The following is an 18,071-nucleotide window of genomic DNA, read 5'->3' on the forward strand; positions in this document are numbered from 1 at the left end:
AGAAAACTGGATACAGCTAAAGATTTGTGAAAGAGTAACACTAGCTCTGAGGGTAAAGCTCTAGTTTTGTTAAACTTAGTCTAAAAGAGGAAATCCTAGAACTATTCTACTTCACAGAAATTCTGCCACTGTATCACGCACGTTCCATAGTATTTTATACTGAATATTCTGTCTTCCTCTGATGAAATAGAGTGGTGAAACACTGAGACAGTTACGCAGGTTCACCAGCAGATGTCAGCAAAAAGATGACACAATTCACCCACAGGAATTCAAGGATTACTCTGTAAAATAGATACTCAAGAGCGCGAGTCACTACATTTGCTAGTACAATAATACCTCTGCAGTTATCACTGTGGGGAAAAAAAAACTTTACAATAGGACACCAAATATCTCTACTTTGTAAATACTGATTTTTTTTTTCTAATGTGGGAGGTTCTGTGACCAGTCCAGGAGGCAAATCAAAAGTCCTACAGGCATCAATTTATTCTCTTTCACTGTGCAAACACATTTCTATAGTTGGGAGTGAAGTCAGTTAAGATGTTCTTGAAAGTAATCCAAACTGTCCTAAACCTTACCAAAGTAAGGGCATTTAGGCACCAAGAACACCGTTCAGTTGGTTGCACTTTAAGGTGCACTCCAAAAATAGTTCAGTAATAATTACTGGCTAATCTACTTCCAGATTATTAAGGAACCAGACCTCTGATCAAAAGTTTCTTGCACTGAGCCTCTACCAACAGAAAGCATCAGATAGCCTGTCAATTCAATACACAGAATGTTCTTATTTAGCTTCTTGCCTTCTCCCCAGAAAAGGTAAATTGGTATGCAGGCAAAAAAAAGCTGTCTGGATTCTTGCCTGTCCGCTGAAAGCCTGGGCTGGGGCAGCTGTCAGACGCTACGAATTCCTGGGAGGCAAGAGAGTGCTGGAAGCACACCTGCTTCCGCTTGCGAGCAGCCTGCCTACCAAGACTGGACTTACTCTCTGTGTGGCACAGAAAAATTCCCAGATTGTCACTGTGAAAGGAGTGGCCAAGAGGCAAATCCCTCTCCTTCCCAGCTTGAGAGAAATTCCACACATTCACTGAATAACTGGCATGTTATTTATGTGAACCCATAAAAGGTAATTATAATGTTTTCACATTCTTATAAAATTAGCTACCTAATAGGTATTATTCAGGTTGAAACATATTCAAAAATGTAATAAAGTATTTTCAGAGTCAGAGATTAATATTCTATTTATTTAATTACAGGCTCTGGAATTTAGTAAATTTGCATAAATGTTAAGACTATTTTAAAAGCACTTTCATTTAAAAACTGTTTAGAAGCATGCTAGAGATCTATTACAAATGTAACTGAAGCATCCCAGTTCTCTCTCAGACAAGAGAATTTATTGTGGAAGTTTACTGGTTTTTTTTTAAATAGAGATAGTAGTTCCAATTCATCTGCAACAATTTAAATTCATAAGAAAGAGCATTTCATTCTAACACAGGTGCAACAGCAAGTTAGTTCAAACAGGCATATCTTCTTACCTTCACACTGTGATGCAGGAAAAAGGGGAGAATAGAGCGCCTTTTCCCACCAGCATTGCTTTTCCTGGCTGCCACTCATTCTCTGCAGATTAGTATTCAATATAGGAAAGTGTTTAGACAATAATCACACTTCATTATGCCATAAATAATATACTTACATGTAAAGGAGGAAACTCTGGTATTACAACCAATTTGCTAGGTCTTACAGGTCACACTGTTCAATTTCTAATACTAATGGGAAAGGGCTGTCAAACTACAACAGAACATCCGTTATCTGAACTCTTATACTCAATATGAACTCCACACAGGGGCTCATACTTTGCTGATACAGAGTTGTACAAACCAGAACAAAAAGACGAATTCCAGCCCTACGCTGTATATAATCTAAGTACAAAACAAGAGAGAACAGATAGCTATGCAAGAGATGAGAATATAATGAAACATTAGTCAACAGGACAAATAGTTCAGTGTAAAAGAAAACAGAAAAGAAAGCAAACAAAAAGTGGCAAAATTTAATGTTTCAAGTCTGGATGGGTGAATTAGCAGTACCATTACCATCAATGGGATAACATAAAGTTAAACTAGAGAATGAATGTGTCAAGATGAGGAAAAACTGGTTATGAGGATGATTAATAAGTTGTCTTTATGCGAAAAATAATCTCAATCTACTAACTAAATATGCCTAAATACTCCCCCCCCGCCCCCGCCCATATTTTAATACTAATTTAAATTTACCAGAGCCCTTTCCTTGTAAAATTAATGGACATGGCTAAAATACCAAAGGCTTTTCACAACAGCCATGTCCCTAGTTTTATGACTGCATCTGTGGTAACCCCATTAACCTTCAAAAGATGATGCCAGCTTTTAACATCCCCTATAGATATTAGATAGAATGATTCAAAAACAAACTATAGTGCAGCTAGCTACTAAAAAACACTATCAAATGAGCATCAACACTGAGTCTCTATCCAGCCTCCTCCTCTGTAAACCTGAGAACATTTAAGCATGGAAAATTAACGAGCCTCCTTTTGTTCCTCTTTTGTAGGACTACAAACCTATAGAACCTAAACTTACAAATGCTTATTGCTTAATAAAGAGAAGTCCCTCTCAAACCAAATAAGCAGCTCAAGAGTGCTGTATTCAGAAGCATCTGCCAGATTAAACTTTTTCTCCCACGAAATTCTGCTATAATGAATATTGAAATTATCCATGCTGGTTTCCTCTCATAACACCGAGGAACAGTCCTCTTGGAACCACTCTCCCAAAGCTTAAACCCCAACTCCAGAAAAGGGAATTGTTAGAAAGTTAAACCATAGTTAAAAAAAAAAGAAGGAAAGAAAGAAAAAAAAAAAGCTCACGAGTATTTGAAGCAGGACTTCATAAGAAATATGTGCATTTACAAATAAATTCAATCACAGAGGCCTCACTCTGCTGCTAACTACAGATAGAGGCATCTAAATTCCACAGACACAATGCTTTATTAACTTCAAAGTTTTCCATGCTGCTGGTGTCACACCTGCACTCAGATCTGCACAGGTGGTAAACTGGATGAACGACAGCGAAGCCAGCTTGAGTCTGGCAGGGTATAACAAGCTACAGCAGTCTTGCTTCCTGGGCTAAGCTACCATCAGAGCCTACGTATCTGCTTCAGGATGGCTCGGTGACTGGACTGATGCTGGCTGCAGGCTGCCTCAGCTCCCATGTCCTTCCACCACTGCCTCGATACCAGAAGAGTTCGAGAAAGCCAGAGACACATCTTTTGGCTGCACGCAGAAGCAGCCCAGCAGGACTTCAGTCGGAGCTCAGACCTGGCCCTCTTGCCCCCACACTGACCCTCGTGGAATGACGTGTGTTATTTCTAAACCAGCATTAAGGTCGGATGTGTAAAGCAAAAGAACGGGTGTAAAGACCCGCTATCCATACTAATGCCATTTGGGGGTTTTGTTTGGGAGGTGACGGGGGACACGGGCTGATGTCCATTTTATACATTCACTGAAGAAAACCATTTTCTCCTACAGTTGCTTAGATGTTTACTACAATTGTACAGTCTGTTATGATGAAAATTTCTGAAAATTAAAGAAGTACCCTTAATTAGCAAATAAGAAGTACCAACTCCAGAATAGTCCCATGACTCTACCTTCCTTTTCTTTCCCTTTTAAAACTGCATTTTCCATTTATGCCACCTCCTCCTCTCACACATACTCACGTGCACTTCCAGTATTTTACGGAAAGTTTTAATAAATTTCCCAGCTACCAATCTAAACAGCTATTATTCTCAATTGTACTAGTATTAGAAATTGCAAGTGGAAGTCTTTCCCCTCTGAAACTATTCGTATTTATTTTACTTTATTCTTCAATACAGCTCAAAGACAACATGGCAAAACCAGCTGCAATGCTGTTGCACTCCCAGTCTTGCTGCAGGTCTGAGAGAACACTGACGGGTTTCCTTTCTTGTTTTACAGCTAGACATATGGTAACTGAGGCTTCTCTTAGAGCTTCTGGTTGAGGATATGTAAAATCACTTGAGGACTTTAGCATTCACTGGCGCAAACAGTACAGTAATGTTATAGTTATGAAAGATTCCCCTCCCCCCAAATCCTGGCAGATTTGTCACGATTGTCTATGAATTTTCAGTAGATTCGGGTCAGAATTGTGCAGTTACATGCAAAAACTAAAACTTCAATTCTGCTTCTGTCTCCCTCTCTATTGAGAGTTAAGCCAACAGCAGAAAAAAAATCATTTTAATGTTTGCTATTGTTGGTATAAAAGTTTGAAAGAGTAAAATGTTTTCAAAACTTTAAATAGCATTTATATGTTTTTCATTGGCATCTGGCTCACATCTGTTCCTTCCAACATCATTTTATGTCTGTCTTCTCAAATGAACCTTTCTAAGAACTTCATACAACAGCAGGGCTGTCCACTTAGGTCTTTCATCCAAAATCTCAACTGAAAGTTCTGGTATACAAAAGAACCACCATTCCTTGCAAACATCAGTACAAATACTTTCTAAAGGAATAAAAGCAAGTATTAGTTTCTTTCAACTAAAAATTCTAGTGCTGCTTCAAAGACTCTTTAATCTAGCTAGGGTAAAGTAGCTAACATGAAGGAGAGATTTTGTGAGCCTAAGTGGATAACGACCATTTAAAACAGCGTATTTGATCTCCAGCATCACGATGGAATAGCAATTCGGTGTCTTGTTAAGGATACAATTGAAAAAAAGGGAAAACAAGCAGAGAAGTGAAAGATTGTTTCCTGCACCATGAATGCCATTTCCTACAGCTGATGAGATTTTTTCCTCACCTCTTCCACTCACGCACATATTTGAAATAAAGCAGCCAAGGAAGATTACTGTTCTATAGAGTTTTATTGTATTGCTTCGCAAGACTGCTATGGACAGCAATATGTAATTCATTAGCTGATGAAGCTGCATTGAGAGAATGCAGCAGAGTATCGTATTATATTGATCTGGAGAAAAGGGCAAACTGCTTTGGTGAACACGCGTCGGACTGCGGAGTTGGGCCTACCAGAACGAATGCCCAGGAGGAGCATTTTACTGTTTTGCTTGTGCAAACCGTTCCATACTCACTACAGCAAGGGACGTATCCAACACCACGGTCTTCAACTGTGACTAGTAGGCAGCCTGACAAACAGCACATTTTAGTGGTACTGTTTGTTTGCTGACATTAGATAAAATTTAACCATCGTTTCTGTATGACAGGATGCCAAGCCAACTTTCAGGTATATCTTTGACAGGGGCATTTAGGCAGGTGAGGAAGCAGTGACTATCAAAGTTGGGAAAGACCAGGTCTAGAAGTATGAAAGCAGAATTCATGAAAAAAGACCCATTCATATGATAAAATGATAAACCTGGTACTGTCACATCTGCAATATGAGGTTTTATTACCTGAATGATAAATGCACAGATGGAAAAGCCAAGGAACAAAAGGTAGGAGAAATCTGGAGGGGGCAGGAGGGTGGGGTTCCTTCCCCCTCTCCTTATGTGTACAAATGTATTAAAAGGGAAGTTCATGTTGATAAATTTAAAAAAAAACCCAAACACAAACCCCAAAATATTTATTTTACTTATATTTTGTTATATATATAAAAAAATATTTCTCTTTAGGTAAGATCTTGATTGCTCATACAAGTAGTTTATTAAGAAATTACTTTATTCTTTCTTCTTACCAGAAAATAACACATAGTTTTATTCTGCAACCTCAGATAAATTTCTTAGAGAGCATTTATGAATATGCAACACATTTTTTTCTCCACCAAGAACTGGTATAGGATGTGCTTAACAACTTAAATCTTATTTTATCAACAATAGGGGGAAATATTAGTACGATTTTTTTTTGCTGTTTCTTAACTAACAATTTTGTATGAGGTAGCAATCATTTTTTGTTCATTGCCTTGCTTCCATCACAAATTTTTCCCTACAGTTACAGACAAAAGTCCACAGCAAGATTAGTGGCAGATTAGTCATTTGCTAATTAGAAAAGTTACATTGGTCACAACTTTATTCTTCAAGCAAACTTTATGCAAAGCATCCTCTCAGAGCTGGGGTCTACAGTTTTAAGGACCATCTGCCTGAAGGTCTTGAAAAAAGGGCACTTCCAGTATTTTATGAAAAGTTTTATTAAATTTTCCACCTACCCACCTAAATAGCTATTATTTTTCATCTAAACTGATATGCCTTTCAGGGTAGACTATTTGGGCTTTAGGTACTAATTTGAAAACACCAGCATTGAATATTCCTACAGTTTCAGAATGCATGCTGACAAGGATCACGGCAGTGACAAGAGTTTTGCAGAATGTGAACAGAATAAGCACTAAATCCTCATTATTATCTGAATATTATCTGAAGTGTTATGAGTGACCAACCCTATAACCAACCACAGAAAAAGTAAAAGTCATATTAATCTGTAAGTACAAATTTCCTGCTCTGCGACCCCTTACATGGGGTTGCATGAATAATTTAAGAGAAACACATGAATAATTTAGAAGTCAAAGCACCAATGAATCCATTGAGTCCCATTCCAAAAGATCAGATCCTAATTTTAGTTCATCAGGTACCCAGGGAAGATACACCTGGCTCAAGAATCTAGTCACAAATGAACAAAGGGAGCCGAGTCCAGACTTCGTATTCTTAAAACCTATTTGGAAGTCACCTAATTCTCGAATTTCACTGAAAATATATGTGTAAGGGACCCTATGAGATCATCTAGACTCTACTCTTGCACAAAGCTGGAATCAACTACAATGCACTATTCCTCTAAATCTCTTCAAGACAGAATTTCCACTGCTTCCCTAAAAATAATTCAGCCTTACAGTAAGCTCATTTTCTGGTTAGAATTCTTTTTCTTCAATTTCCCTTGCTGTGATTTAAGGTCATCACATCCACTTCCTTTGTGTTTACCAGAGCCTACAGGGTAAGCACAGCTTTGTCCTTATCTCCTGTAACTATAAACAGGGCTTCTGCAAAACTGCTGGGTTCTTCTTCAAGTTTCTCTTTTTTTGAGATAAAACCACCCCCGTTCCTTCACTCTGTTTTCAAGTGGTGATCTTTGTGTTGCTCTCCTCAGGACATCTTTCTTGATAGAAGTAATGGGAGCTGAGGCCAGTACTCCAGCAGAAGGCTTTCCAGTTTCTCAGCTACACAGGAGCAATTACTTCCTCTTTAACAGAAGGGCTTTCCTATTTATCTATCACAATGGTTTCTTTTGCAGTGTGTCATTGCTGATTTATGCTCAGCTTATGATCTAACTGATGCTTTTCAGTTTCACGTCATTTCCTCGCCTGTCACTCCTCACACTGTGTTTGTGAAGAGGATTATTATTTTCTTTAGAAGTTTGTATTTGTCCCTGCTGGATTGCATTTTATTTTTCAGACCATTTCTCGATTTTAACAACCTTTTGATTCTAATCCTCTCTTCCAGTGTAACTGCAGACTTTCCCAGTTTGATACCATCAGGGATTTTCATAAACATGTATTTTACTCCCCAGATCAGAAAAATTAATCGTCTCCCTTGTCATCTAGTAAGCCACTGACTGTTATTTTGAGTGTGCAATCTTTTTGCCAGACCAATACTTAGAAACTTTCTCACTTTCCCATGCATCCATGCCATTTACTGGTTAAAACATTTATTTAGGAAATTTAAGAGAGTCATTGGTAATATCCCAGGTTCCATTTTCCTCTTTAAAAAGATGGAAATGTGTTTGCCTTTTCTATATTTTCTATCTTCTGTGTGTTCTCAAACAAGTATTCTACTAGCCATTTTTCAAATCAGTTGCTGCTCCTCATGATATTTAGCTGAATATTCCTATGACTAACTGAAACAGTGCAATTTATCTGTACTACTCCTTTGCTTAATTGTCTTTTCACCAATTCAAACAATAAAAAAACGCACTAAACAGTACCTTTTTGACATTATCTTTTCATAGCTTTCCAAGCTTGTTAGTTCTGTCTCTCAGAAATATCCTTCAGTCATTTTTTCTGTTTCTGATTTACTTCTAGGACTTTCAGGTGTACCAAATCTTTGTTTTATTGGCTTACTTTATACCTTGTTTTTTTTTCCTCATGATTTTTATACTGTCATTGTGAACTCCATCTTTTTAAGGTCCCTCTCATACAAGATACTTTCATCCTTCAAAATCTCAGCAAATGAATGTCTTATTAATTAGAAAGCTAGAGCTCAGTCTTTGTAGGTGTTTTCATCATCTGCCACCATCAGCACATATCAAGAACCACCTGGACCAATCCCTTCTCAGATAGCTCCAAAGTTACTCTCTCTTTTACAGTTAAGTCCTTTGCTTTGTATGTGGATGACTCTACATGCTCTTGAATATTTTTCCTACTTGATTCTCCTGATTTTAAGGCATAAAGCAGACCCCTCTGAATTTTGTCTCCGTCTTATCACTACCCAGGTTTATGTCAGGTTCTCTCCTACACTATTGACCTCAGAACCAATGTATGCAAGGCACCCCTCCTCCCTTCCTCTCGACAGCCCTTCCTAAGGGAGTTATACACTTACATTGCATTACTCCAGTCAAGCAAAGTACCTCACCAAATCTAATAGGCCAATTAAGTCATGAGATCCATAAACACTTACAGATTTTGCCAATAATATTTCCTCATCCCCAAATGCATTAGGCATGTTCAGACCTCAAAAGTTTGCTACCAATTCCAATAAAACCCACAAGTCTTTATCTATGTCAAGGACTCAATAGTATAAGCATTCTTAGGGCACACTTACTAGATCAGAGCCCATATAACATTTGTTCATAAGAGATTCAATGTTGTTATATTCAGAGACCATTAAATGACCAGATTGTGTACTTACCTATGACTCCACAGCTAAGCGGTAAGAGCATTTACTTGGAAGAAAAAGGACTGTACTTCAGTAGGTATTTTTTGTAGGTTTTTGTTGTTGTTGTTGGGGGCGGTGTTGGTTGGTTGGTTGGTTGGTTTGGGGGGGGTAATCTTAAGGCTAGGTATATAATTATTATATAATTATATTCACCCTTGAAGAACTTCAGAAGGAATTTGCTGATAGCTCCTGCAGCAAAATATGCTGCAAGTCTAAAAGAAGTGCTCTAATATATAAGGTAAGAGGGAGGAAACTGAACCAGATTCTCCTACAGTCTTATAAATAGGAGGTAATCAAAGATGCATGTTTGCACAGCACCTATATAATTCAAGTTTATGTGATGCAAAACAGAATGTTTTACTATTACACTGTGGTCTACATTTTCACACTATTATTTATGCAAAACTATTGGAGGTACCTCAGAACACAACTCAAACTTTATGTCAGATAACAGTGAGTTAAACAATAACTTTAATTTTTATCGTAAGACAGTAAAAGGAAGCACAAAAGTTTCGTTTAAAAAAAATCCTTTACAAATATTGACCTATACTAATCAGTCAATTCCATAGCCTTTGCTCAAGTTAAAACTCTTTTTCCCATGCGTGATGCGTGGGGTGTCCAGGAAGAATGCTTCTCCTAAGCTGTTCTGATTCTAGGTATTTTATATTTATTTTCTTTAGCGCTTGTGAAAATAAATAATACCACCCTTAAAAAGAAAAAAGTTTGCACACAGAAGACATACTTGCATGACATTTGCACCCTTCCTGCACACAATATAGTCATCATCTTTACTGATTAAAGTTTACTTCATAACCAACATATTAAAATTGTTTTAATGCTTAAAAAACCCTCTTCTTTTACAGATACACTTAACGACAATAATAAATTTGGATAAATGTTCTCAAGCCAAAAAGCCTATTATCTTCAGACGCACACTAATGGTTCTTAGAAAAGCCCAGAGTGCGCACACATCCTCTTGAGACGTGCTAGATACAGGAGGGCTAGTTAACCCAGTCTTTCTGAGTTTAGGTTGTAACCAGGCTCCTCAGGTCCCCTAGGAAGAGCTTAATTGCAAACCAAATTGGAGTCTAGACTGCTGAGACGGTTGTTGGCCCTTTGTACTTCTTAGTGGCTTATAATTTTGAAGCGATGAAAATGCCTACAAAATCATGTGACCTGAGCAAGGGAAGCAGTTAGTTTTCCTCTTGCACTAAGGAACTTAAAGAAAATAAAATACCAGCGCTTTTTGAGTACTATTCAGTACCGAAGGTTTTTTTCAAACCTCATAGCTACCATAAACTATGGAACCACTATAAAATTACCTTATACCAGACACTTACTACTTTCTTGAACGGATAAGTGGTTGAAGCGAAGATGAGAATAAATACCCTCATGGAGCACTAAGCATCCAGAAGAGAGATCTGAAAAGGACTGGAATGAACTTTAGACTCTTGCAGTAACAAATAACTCTGTTATACCCTTTGTTCATTCATTATGCCCTACTGCATGATGAAGTTAGATTCTGCTTATTCCAGAATCTGTTCTGACTTACAGTCTAAATTTATTAATTTTTTTGGTGACTCTTTTTGCAAGGCCTGGCACAAACCCAGAAACTTCCCAGACTCCAGAAAAGATTTTGAGCCACTTTATCGCCGTTAACTTAACAGAGCAACAGGAACGAAGATGTCTAGAAAGGGCCTGGAAAAGTCATAGATTTGATTCTCTTATGCAAGCAGCAGACATCAACTTACTGACACTGGGAAAAGGAGTTGCAATAGCAATTAATTTAAAGGGGGATGAGAGGAGAAACAAATGGGGAAGAAGAAAAATAAGGAACTCTGATTTTGTTCAACAAAAAGGTTAGCTTTCCCATACATGAATTAGCGTTTCAAACTTGTAATTGAGGAGTATACAATCGCACAACACAAGCTAGGTGCAACTCTTCAGCTGAAAATGAAAAAAATTCCCTCCTAATGTAGATACTACAACTGCTGACTATGTGGAAAAGGAGGCTGAAGAGGAAAAGAAAACATAAGATGCAACTTATAACTATCCAGACAACATCTCTGGGCTGGCCGCACAACTAAATTATTTTAGAATAGAATAGACTAGACTATTTCAGTTGGAAGGGACCTACAATGATCATCTAGTCCAACTGCCTGACTAATTCAGGGCTGACCAAAAGTTAAAGCATGTTTTTAAGGGCATTGTCCAAATGCCTCTTAAGCACTAAACAGGACTGGGGCATCAACCACCTCTGTAGGAAGCCTGTTCAAGTTTTTGACCATGCTCTCGGTAAAGAAATGCTTCCTGATGTCCAGTCTGAACCTCTCCTGCCGCAGCTTTGAGCCATTCCCACATGTCCTATCGCTGGATCCCAGGGAGAAGAGATCAGCACCTCCGTCTCCACTTCCCCCCCTCAGGAAGCTGTACAGAGCAACGAGGTTGCCCCTCAGCCTCCTTTCCTCCAAACTAGACAAGCCCAAAGTCCTTGGCCACTCCTCATAGGACATTCCTTTCAGCCCTTTCACCAGCTTTGTTGCCCTCCTCTGGACGCATTCAAGGACCTTCATTTTGCTGGTCAAATATTTCTTCTCAAGAGCAGAGGGAGCTCACAGCAAGAACAACTTGGATATTTTCGGCTGGAAGGGATTTTTGCTCTTGATCGTTACTTAACCTATGGCTACAACAACCTGAAAGAAAACTCCGAGCTTAATCCAGTTAGGCCTCCTTACAGTACTGTGGTAGTGATGGATATTTTGCATCCATGGGTTTTTTTGTGTCTACGCTGATGAGAGAACATTTTAATTTCCAGACAATTATGCCTTTCTACAAACCTTTCTTTCCTGAAGTTTACATCCAATAATTCAACTCCAAATTCCTCTATTTGGAAGTAACTATAGCTTATATTGCAAAGACTGACTTCAGATCTTCCTCTTCAAAATTTTAAAATAGGTTTGAATCAAAATCAGTAATATCTCATTACTCAAACTTTACGCACATTTTAACACATTGTATGTAAATCAGATAAGCTAAAAACCTAAGGTAAACAGATTTTGAAGTCACATGAGTGTACACACGCATGTATTTCTAAAGGTAAGCAAGATGACACCGTAATGTCTGGAAATGGTTCATTTTTCACAGAATCACAAAATGATTGAGGTTCAAAGGGAACTCTGGAGGTCATCATGTCCATCTCCCCCTGCTCAAGCTGGGCCATCTAGAGCAGGTTGCCCAGGACCATGTCCAGATGTCTTTTGAACACCTCCAAGGATGGAGACTCTACCACCTTCCTGGGCAACCTGTGCCAGCGCTAGGTCACTCTTATTGTAAAAACGTTTTTCCTTATGTTCAGATGGAACCTCCAGTGTTTCTACAAAACTGTATTTTTCTAGAGAACTACACAATTACAAACATTTAAATTGAACTGTCACATGACAAATCGCTGGTTATCAGCTGCCAGCTGCAAATTCCATAATTTTATATATCCACATACCTCTTCAAGCTCTCCTGAAGAAACAGGATTATCCTCGTATGTGGGGAAATGGCACCCTGCTTTGCAACTGCAAAACCTGCTAGTCTCCTCACGTGGCTCCACTATTCTGCAGTTGACTTTAGAGCTCTCCATCGCCCTCCCATCTAGAGATTCCTTCATACTGCATTCTAAACAGGGGTCTTGGTTTCCTACTGGCAACATCCCGGCCGACTCTTCTTGGGAATCCAATGATGTTTGTGCACTCTTCTCCATTCCAGACTTTTTTAATCTGGGAAGGAATTTTCCAGATTCAAGCTCTGATTTTCCATAATAATGCCCTTCTTTTTCTGCATCTTCTTCCAGAGGTTTGAGATCTGCTTGTGGATCCTCAAATACATCTACTTGAGAAGGGACAGCAGTACCTCCCTCATCTTTTTCTGATTCAAATTCTGACTCACTTCCACCACCTGGAGAAAGTTCAGATGCAGAAATTGGGCGAAAGTGAGTCCTTGGAGAAATCCGTATAGCCCTGTACTGCGTTCGATCAACACCACATATCCTGGGGTGTAAAACCTCACTGTCTGAATCGGAGCACAGAATTGACTTAGGTTTAAAACTAGGGCTGAAAGATGCAATTCCTTCTGGCTCAAACGAACACTCTACATGAAGAACTTGTGAAAATGGATTATTCAGGTCAAAGGAAGAGAATGAGTATTCAAGCCCTGGTTCTTCAACTTGAAAGTTACCACAAGCTCCCAGTAAGTCTTCATGGAAGATAAAAGAAAAACCCTTATTTAATCCATTATCTCCGCTCTTTGATTGCTCATTCTGTTCAAATGATACAAATGGCCTCCATAATTGCCTATGACCAGGGGCAAAGCTATTACCTGGAGTCATAAAAACATCTGTACCAGCTATTGTCACTACATCAGAAGCTGCACATTGTAATAAGCTCCCTTTTGAGTGACTAGGTGGCACCACTGCCCATTCTCCATCACTGTTAAATGTTTTGAGCTCCCCATACACACCACCAAGTATAAATGAGTTTTCTTTATCCTGGTTAACATCCCAAGGTTTTGATGGTGTAGTATAGTCACCACCATCTACTTTTGATAAATCATTCGAGACAAAGGCTCTCTTCTCTAAATTCTCCTTTTGACCTTCCCAAAGATGATACTCTGATCTCTGCACTGCTTTATTGGGCTCCTGGAGGGTTTCAACTTTTGCTTCTGTATCCAAACAGCAGCAATAGTTATTTACATCAGTTGAAAACAATTCATCTTCTATTCCTTCTATTTCTACCATCGCTGCAGAATTTCTGTCTGTCATATTTGTCCAAATATCTTTAATAACCCCTGAGCTGTAGCCATCTCCATGTGGACTGCTTTCACTACACCCTTGTGTAGTTTCATAGTCTTTACTTTCTGCTTTTTGTTCTAGCTGAATACCACAGACAGATTCTAGCTTAGATTTTTTTTTGAAAATCAAAGTGGGCATTTCTCCTAAAGTTCTAGCTTGTTGCTGGCAGGTTTCTTCTGGCAAAAAATCTAGAATTTCTTCATCTACATAACTCGAAGACACTCTAGGAACTACATAATTGATATCTTCTGCATTAAATTGCGTGGATTCTTCATATGGAATATTTAAAGTCTCATTGTCTGAACGTGTTTCTTCCGAGTGTGACCATGGACTACAGGTTCTTGTTGAAAGATTGGAACAGTGTTCATTTTCATCAAAGGCACTATTTTTGGTCCATATTAGCAATCTAGACTGTGTTTTCCCAAGAATATTAGCAGTGCTACTAGAATCTGCATTTTCATTTCCCAGATTGAGTGTTTCAAAAGAAAATGGTAAAACAGAGTTACTGCATTGCACTTCAAACACTGAAAAACAAGAGTTTATACCAGACCCTTCATTAATATCTGAAAAGAGCTCTTGATTGCCAGCAAGCATGTGTGAATTAAGCATTGTGCTGTCTAAGATGGGGGAGAATCTGATCGGAGAATCTCCTCCAAAACTTTCCCCATCTGCATCACCAGAACTAGAAGATGAACAGCACTCCCAAAATTGAGCTAAATTACTAAGGTCTTGCAAGAACCACCCTTCAGCACCAACAGAGCTGGTCGAATCTGTCCATATTGCACTTTCCCCTTGCAACTCCATTCCATCTAACACTATGCAACATTCTGCCTCAAAATCAGTTTTTTCTTTACTCTTTTGTCGAATCATATTTAAAATCCGACTCTCCCCTTGCATCGTATCTGAGGCACCAGGATCCAACATGGATTGATCAATATCCACTTCATAGAAGTGTGTTAGTTCTGACAGATGAACATCATCTAAATATTTGTCGTCCTCTGGTTGAGAACATACTGAGGTCCCAGCGAGGTCAATATCCTCATTTAGAACTGCAGGCATTTCTACAAAGTGACCATCGATGAAAGTACCTGCTGCGAGGTATGTTTTATGAATATTATTGTTGCTAATACAAAGACCATGCACTGATTCAGACAATTCTTCTACAGCCTCTGATGTTACGCCACATATATCTTCCCTGTTGCGGTATGTAGTCTCCAGCTTGCTTTTTCTGCTAAGAGGAACAAAGTACTCTGTAATCGGCTCAGTATACCACAAGGGTTCTTCTTTATACTCCTTTTCATTTCTGCTGTCTAAATACAAATCTTTTCCATCGCTACTGCCAGCTTCTTTTCTTCCAATTTCTTTTAATGGCCTTTTACCTCTTTTGCACAGCTGTTTGATGGACCCGCTGCTACTGCTGCTACTGCTTCCGCTGTGGACTTTTCTATCAGCCTTTTCACCAGATTTCACTGAAAGCCTGCTTTGCCCGTTACGCCCTTTTTTATTTCGAACCTCTCTTGTTTTGTGTCTTACTTTAATACATTTCATTGATGCCTTGTATTCACCTTGATTACCACTAGAACTTGAGCCAGCCTCACTGGATCCAGATGACCAGGAGCGAGGACGCATCTTTCCCTCAGACTTATGTCGGACTTGCTTTTTGTATAAAGCAGGCTTCTCTTCAACAGTGTTGTTACTAAACTTGTTTTCTTTCTCATTTTTACTTTTCTTCTGCTGGGTTCGTTCCTGTACAGTGGAAGATACTTTATTACTTCTGTCTTTAGTTACTTCACTTTCGCTATTGCAGTCCTTTGGAGAAGATGTATCCGTGCTAGTTGGTGGAGCAGTGGATGAAGATGAGGAGCTAGAGTAAGAGCATACTTTGGATTTATTCCATACAGTCATAATTTCCTGCAGGCAAACTGGCTTTTCAGAAAGAGGAGGAAATGCTTCATAGTACCTGAAAGCAAAACAGAAAGGTGACATTCAGATCGTAGAACTTCAGACAGGCATTAAGATTAGAAAGTATTACTAAAAATGCATCAAAACACTACCAATCTAATTGCCAAAAAATCTAGTTTGCTCTACATATGCACATGCCACTCACTGCACTGTTTCTTTGAATTACAACAAAGGGGAGATTAAGATAAGCTTTAAAAGTGCTTACATTAATATATGTTTAAAAATATATTGCCAAGTAAAAAAATCCCATTTTTAGAGAGTACTAAACTTCACTGTAGACAGAAATTGTGGATGCTTAAAACAGTGAAGGCCCGACTCCAGATTTATTAGATAATGTAGCAATTCACTACAGTCGTCTCAAACATGTTTGATTTAGAGTATAAATGAGCCAGTTCAGTCCTGAATTTCAGTTTTTTAAATTCTCCTTTGTGAAATGAGACACTATCTGTTAAGTTCTACATAGCCTGATCATCCAGTTATTAAGAAAAAGCTGTTGCAAAAAAAGATTAGTTCTTGAGTAGTTTAAGATGCTTAACAGCTTTGTGCAACAGGGACAAAATTAAAATACGGTTTTCTGCAAGTTTAAAGTAGTATGTGTTTGACATTAAAGAGATTTATACTGAATCGCATATATTTCAATGAAAACCTATTAAAAAACATTCAGAAGTCAGTTAAGTTAAATCCACATTAGCACAATCTATTCCCTGAAGAAGTATAATCCATTTAGCAACACTTCTACTAGACTGTTGCTAGCAATGGTTATTATTAAAAGATATAGAAGCAGTCATATCTCCAACAGAAGTCAATAATAAAACTCCTGGGTACTTCAGTAACACTGTACTCAGGTTCTTGGTAACTAGTAGACCACTTTGATTATAAAGAGTTTAAATGTTATAAAAGAGTTTCAGTTTCCCATTTCTGCAACAGAAGACAGAGTTCTGAACAAGATAGGACAAGGGGTAATCGTTTTAAACTAAAAGAGGGTAGATTTAGACTAGATATAAGGAAGACCTTTTTTACAAGGGGGTGAAACACTGGAACAGGTTGCCCAGAGAGGTGGTAGATGCCCCATCCCTGGAAACATTCAAGGTCAGGCTGGACGGGGCTCTGAGCAACCTGATCTAGTGGAAGATGTCCCTGCTCATGGCAGGGGAGTTGGACTAGATGACCTTTAAAGGTCCCTTCCAACCCAAACTATTCTGTGATTCTATGAACCCAGGAAACTGATTCTCTCCCTGCAAGTCTAATGTGTCAATTACTACCATTTTAAAGGCTTTTCATTTGTCTAATTGACTTGGTCTTAAGGAAACTAAAATACAGTATGGTTTGCGTTCTGCATATAGTCAAAAGAAATCAGTCAGGACTTAGCCAGAAATTAAACTAGCCCATGGTACCAAATGCTTATATTTAAATATATAAGATTAACAAAAGAAGATGGCAGGAAAAAAAATGTACTTCTTAATATCCACAAAACTCCAGTTTCTCCACTAAGTTAACTTCACTGTGTCAAAGTATGGGAGTAAAAGGAGAAAAGAGAAAAGCATCTCAGATAATAATAATAAAAAATGCATACATTTCTACTTGATCCTTTGCTGTGGGAGATAAATCAGTCTCAGGAGACAAAGAGCCTTCTAACTTTTTGTGAATCTTCTCCTCTGTTTTGGAAGAAAATTCCAAATGCTTAACAGAAAAATTCAAAAAGCCAGTGTATTTTATAACAGTATTTAACAAAAAGCTCCAGGATGTATACCTGTAATGGTAGTAAATTTCCACAAAACACTGTAAATAACAGAACAATTTATAGTCTGGTTATTATACATAAAGAAATTATAAGTTACCAGCCAAGATTCAAGTTTTCCACAGTTGCCTTGTTAAGCCCTGCAAATCTCACCAAACATGACTGCCTAGCAGCTGCATGCAACTTCATGGTTAGCAATGCCCCCACTAGGAGACTTCCTATTGAATTTGTAGTTATTTCATATCCAAATCCTTATCTCCTTCTTGCATTGCTACATATAAAAAAAAGATTTTTTTTAAAAATCAGCTATTTAACTAAATATTTTTATGAATGGTTGCATCTAACTTCTCATGTATTTCACTAAAAGGAAGTACTCCTGCAGTAGTTGCTGTGCTTTGGGTGGATGTGAAGGCATATTTCCTGTGTGAGAGGTGACTCTCAAGATTTCTAATTCTTTACATTAAAATCTGTAAAATACCAAAAAAATGCTGTGAGATACACACTAATTTTACTTTTTTTTCCAAAATAAATAGTCAAAATCACCTCGGCTCAGTAAGAAAGTGTCACAGCATAGCACTAGGAAGTATTAAGAGCTGACTAGTAACTACTGTTTAAAAACAGAAAAAGGGAATGGAAACAGCTAAA

At 38.2% G+C, this 18,071-nt stretch overlaps 1 protein-coding gene across 8 annotated transcripts in view; it reads right to left on the reverse strand.

Moving 5' to 3' along the window:
* Positions 1–18,071, reverse strand: part of KIAA0232 (KIAA0232 ortholog) — a 72,191-nt gene that overhangs the window by 4,180 nt on the left and 49,940 nt on the right. For all 8 annotated transcript variants that reach the window (XM_075139164.1, XM_075139161.1, XM_075139169.1 and 5 more), the window contains 3 exons: positions 17,262–17,343; positions 12,389–15,686; positions 1,527–1,608 (listed from right to left, as the gene is read on the reverse strand). In XM_075139164.1, coding sequence (XP_074995265.1) covers positions 1,527–1,608; positions 12,389–15,686; positions 17,262–17,343 — 3,462 coding nt within the window. The remainder of the gene's footprint in view (positions 1–1,526; positions 1,609–12,388; positions 15,687–17,261; positions 17,344–18,071) is intronic.

Source organism: Calonectris borealis, unplaced genomic scaffold (assembly GCF_964195595.1).
Source record: "Calonectris borealis unplaced genomic scaffold, bCalBor7.hap1.2 HAP1_SCAFFOLD_123, whole genome shotgun sequence".
NCBI lineage: Eukaryota > Metazoa > Chordata > Aves > Procellariiformes > Procellariidae > Calonectris > Calonectris borealis.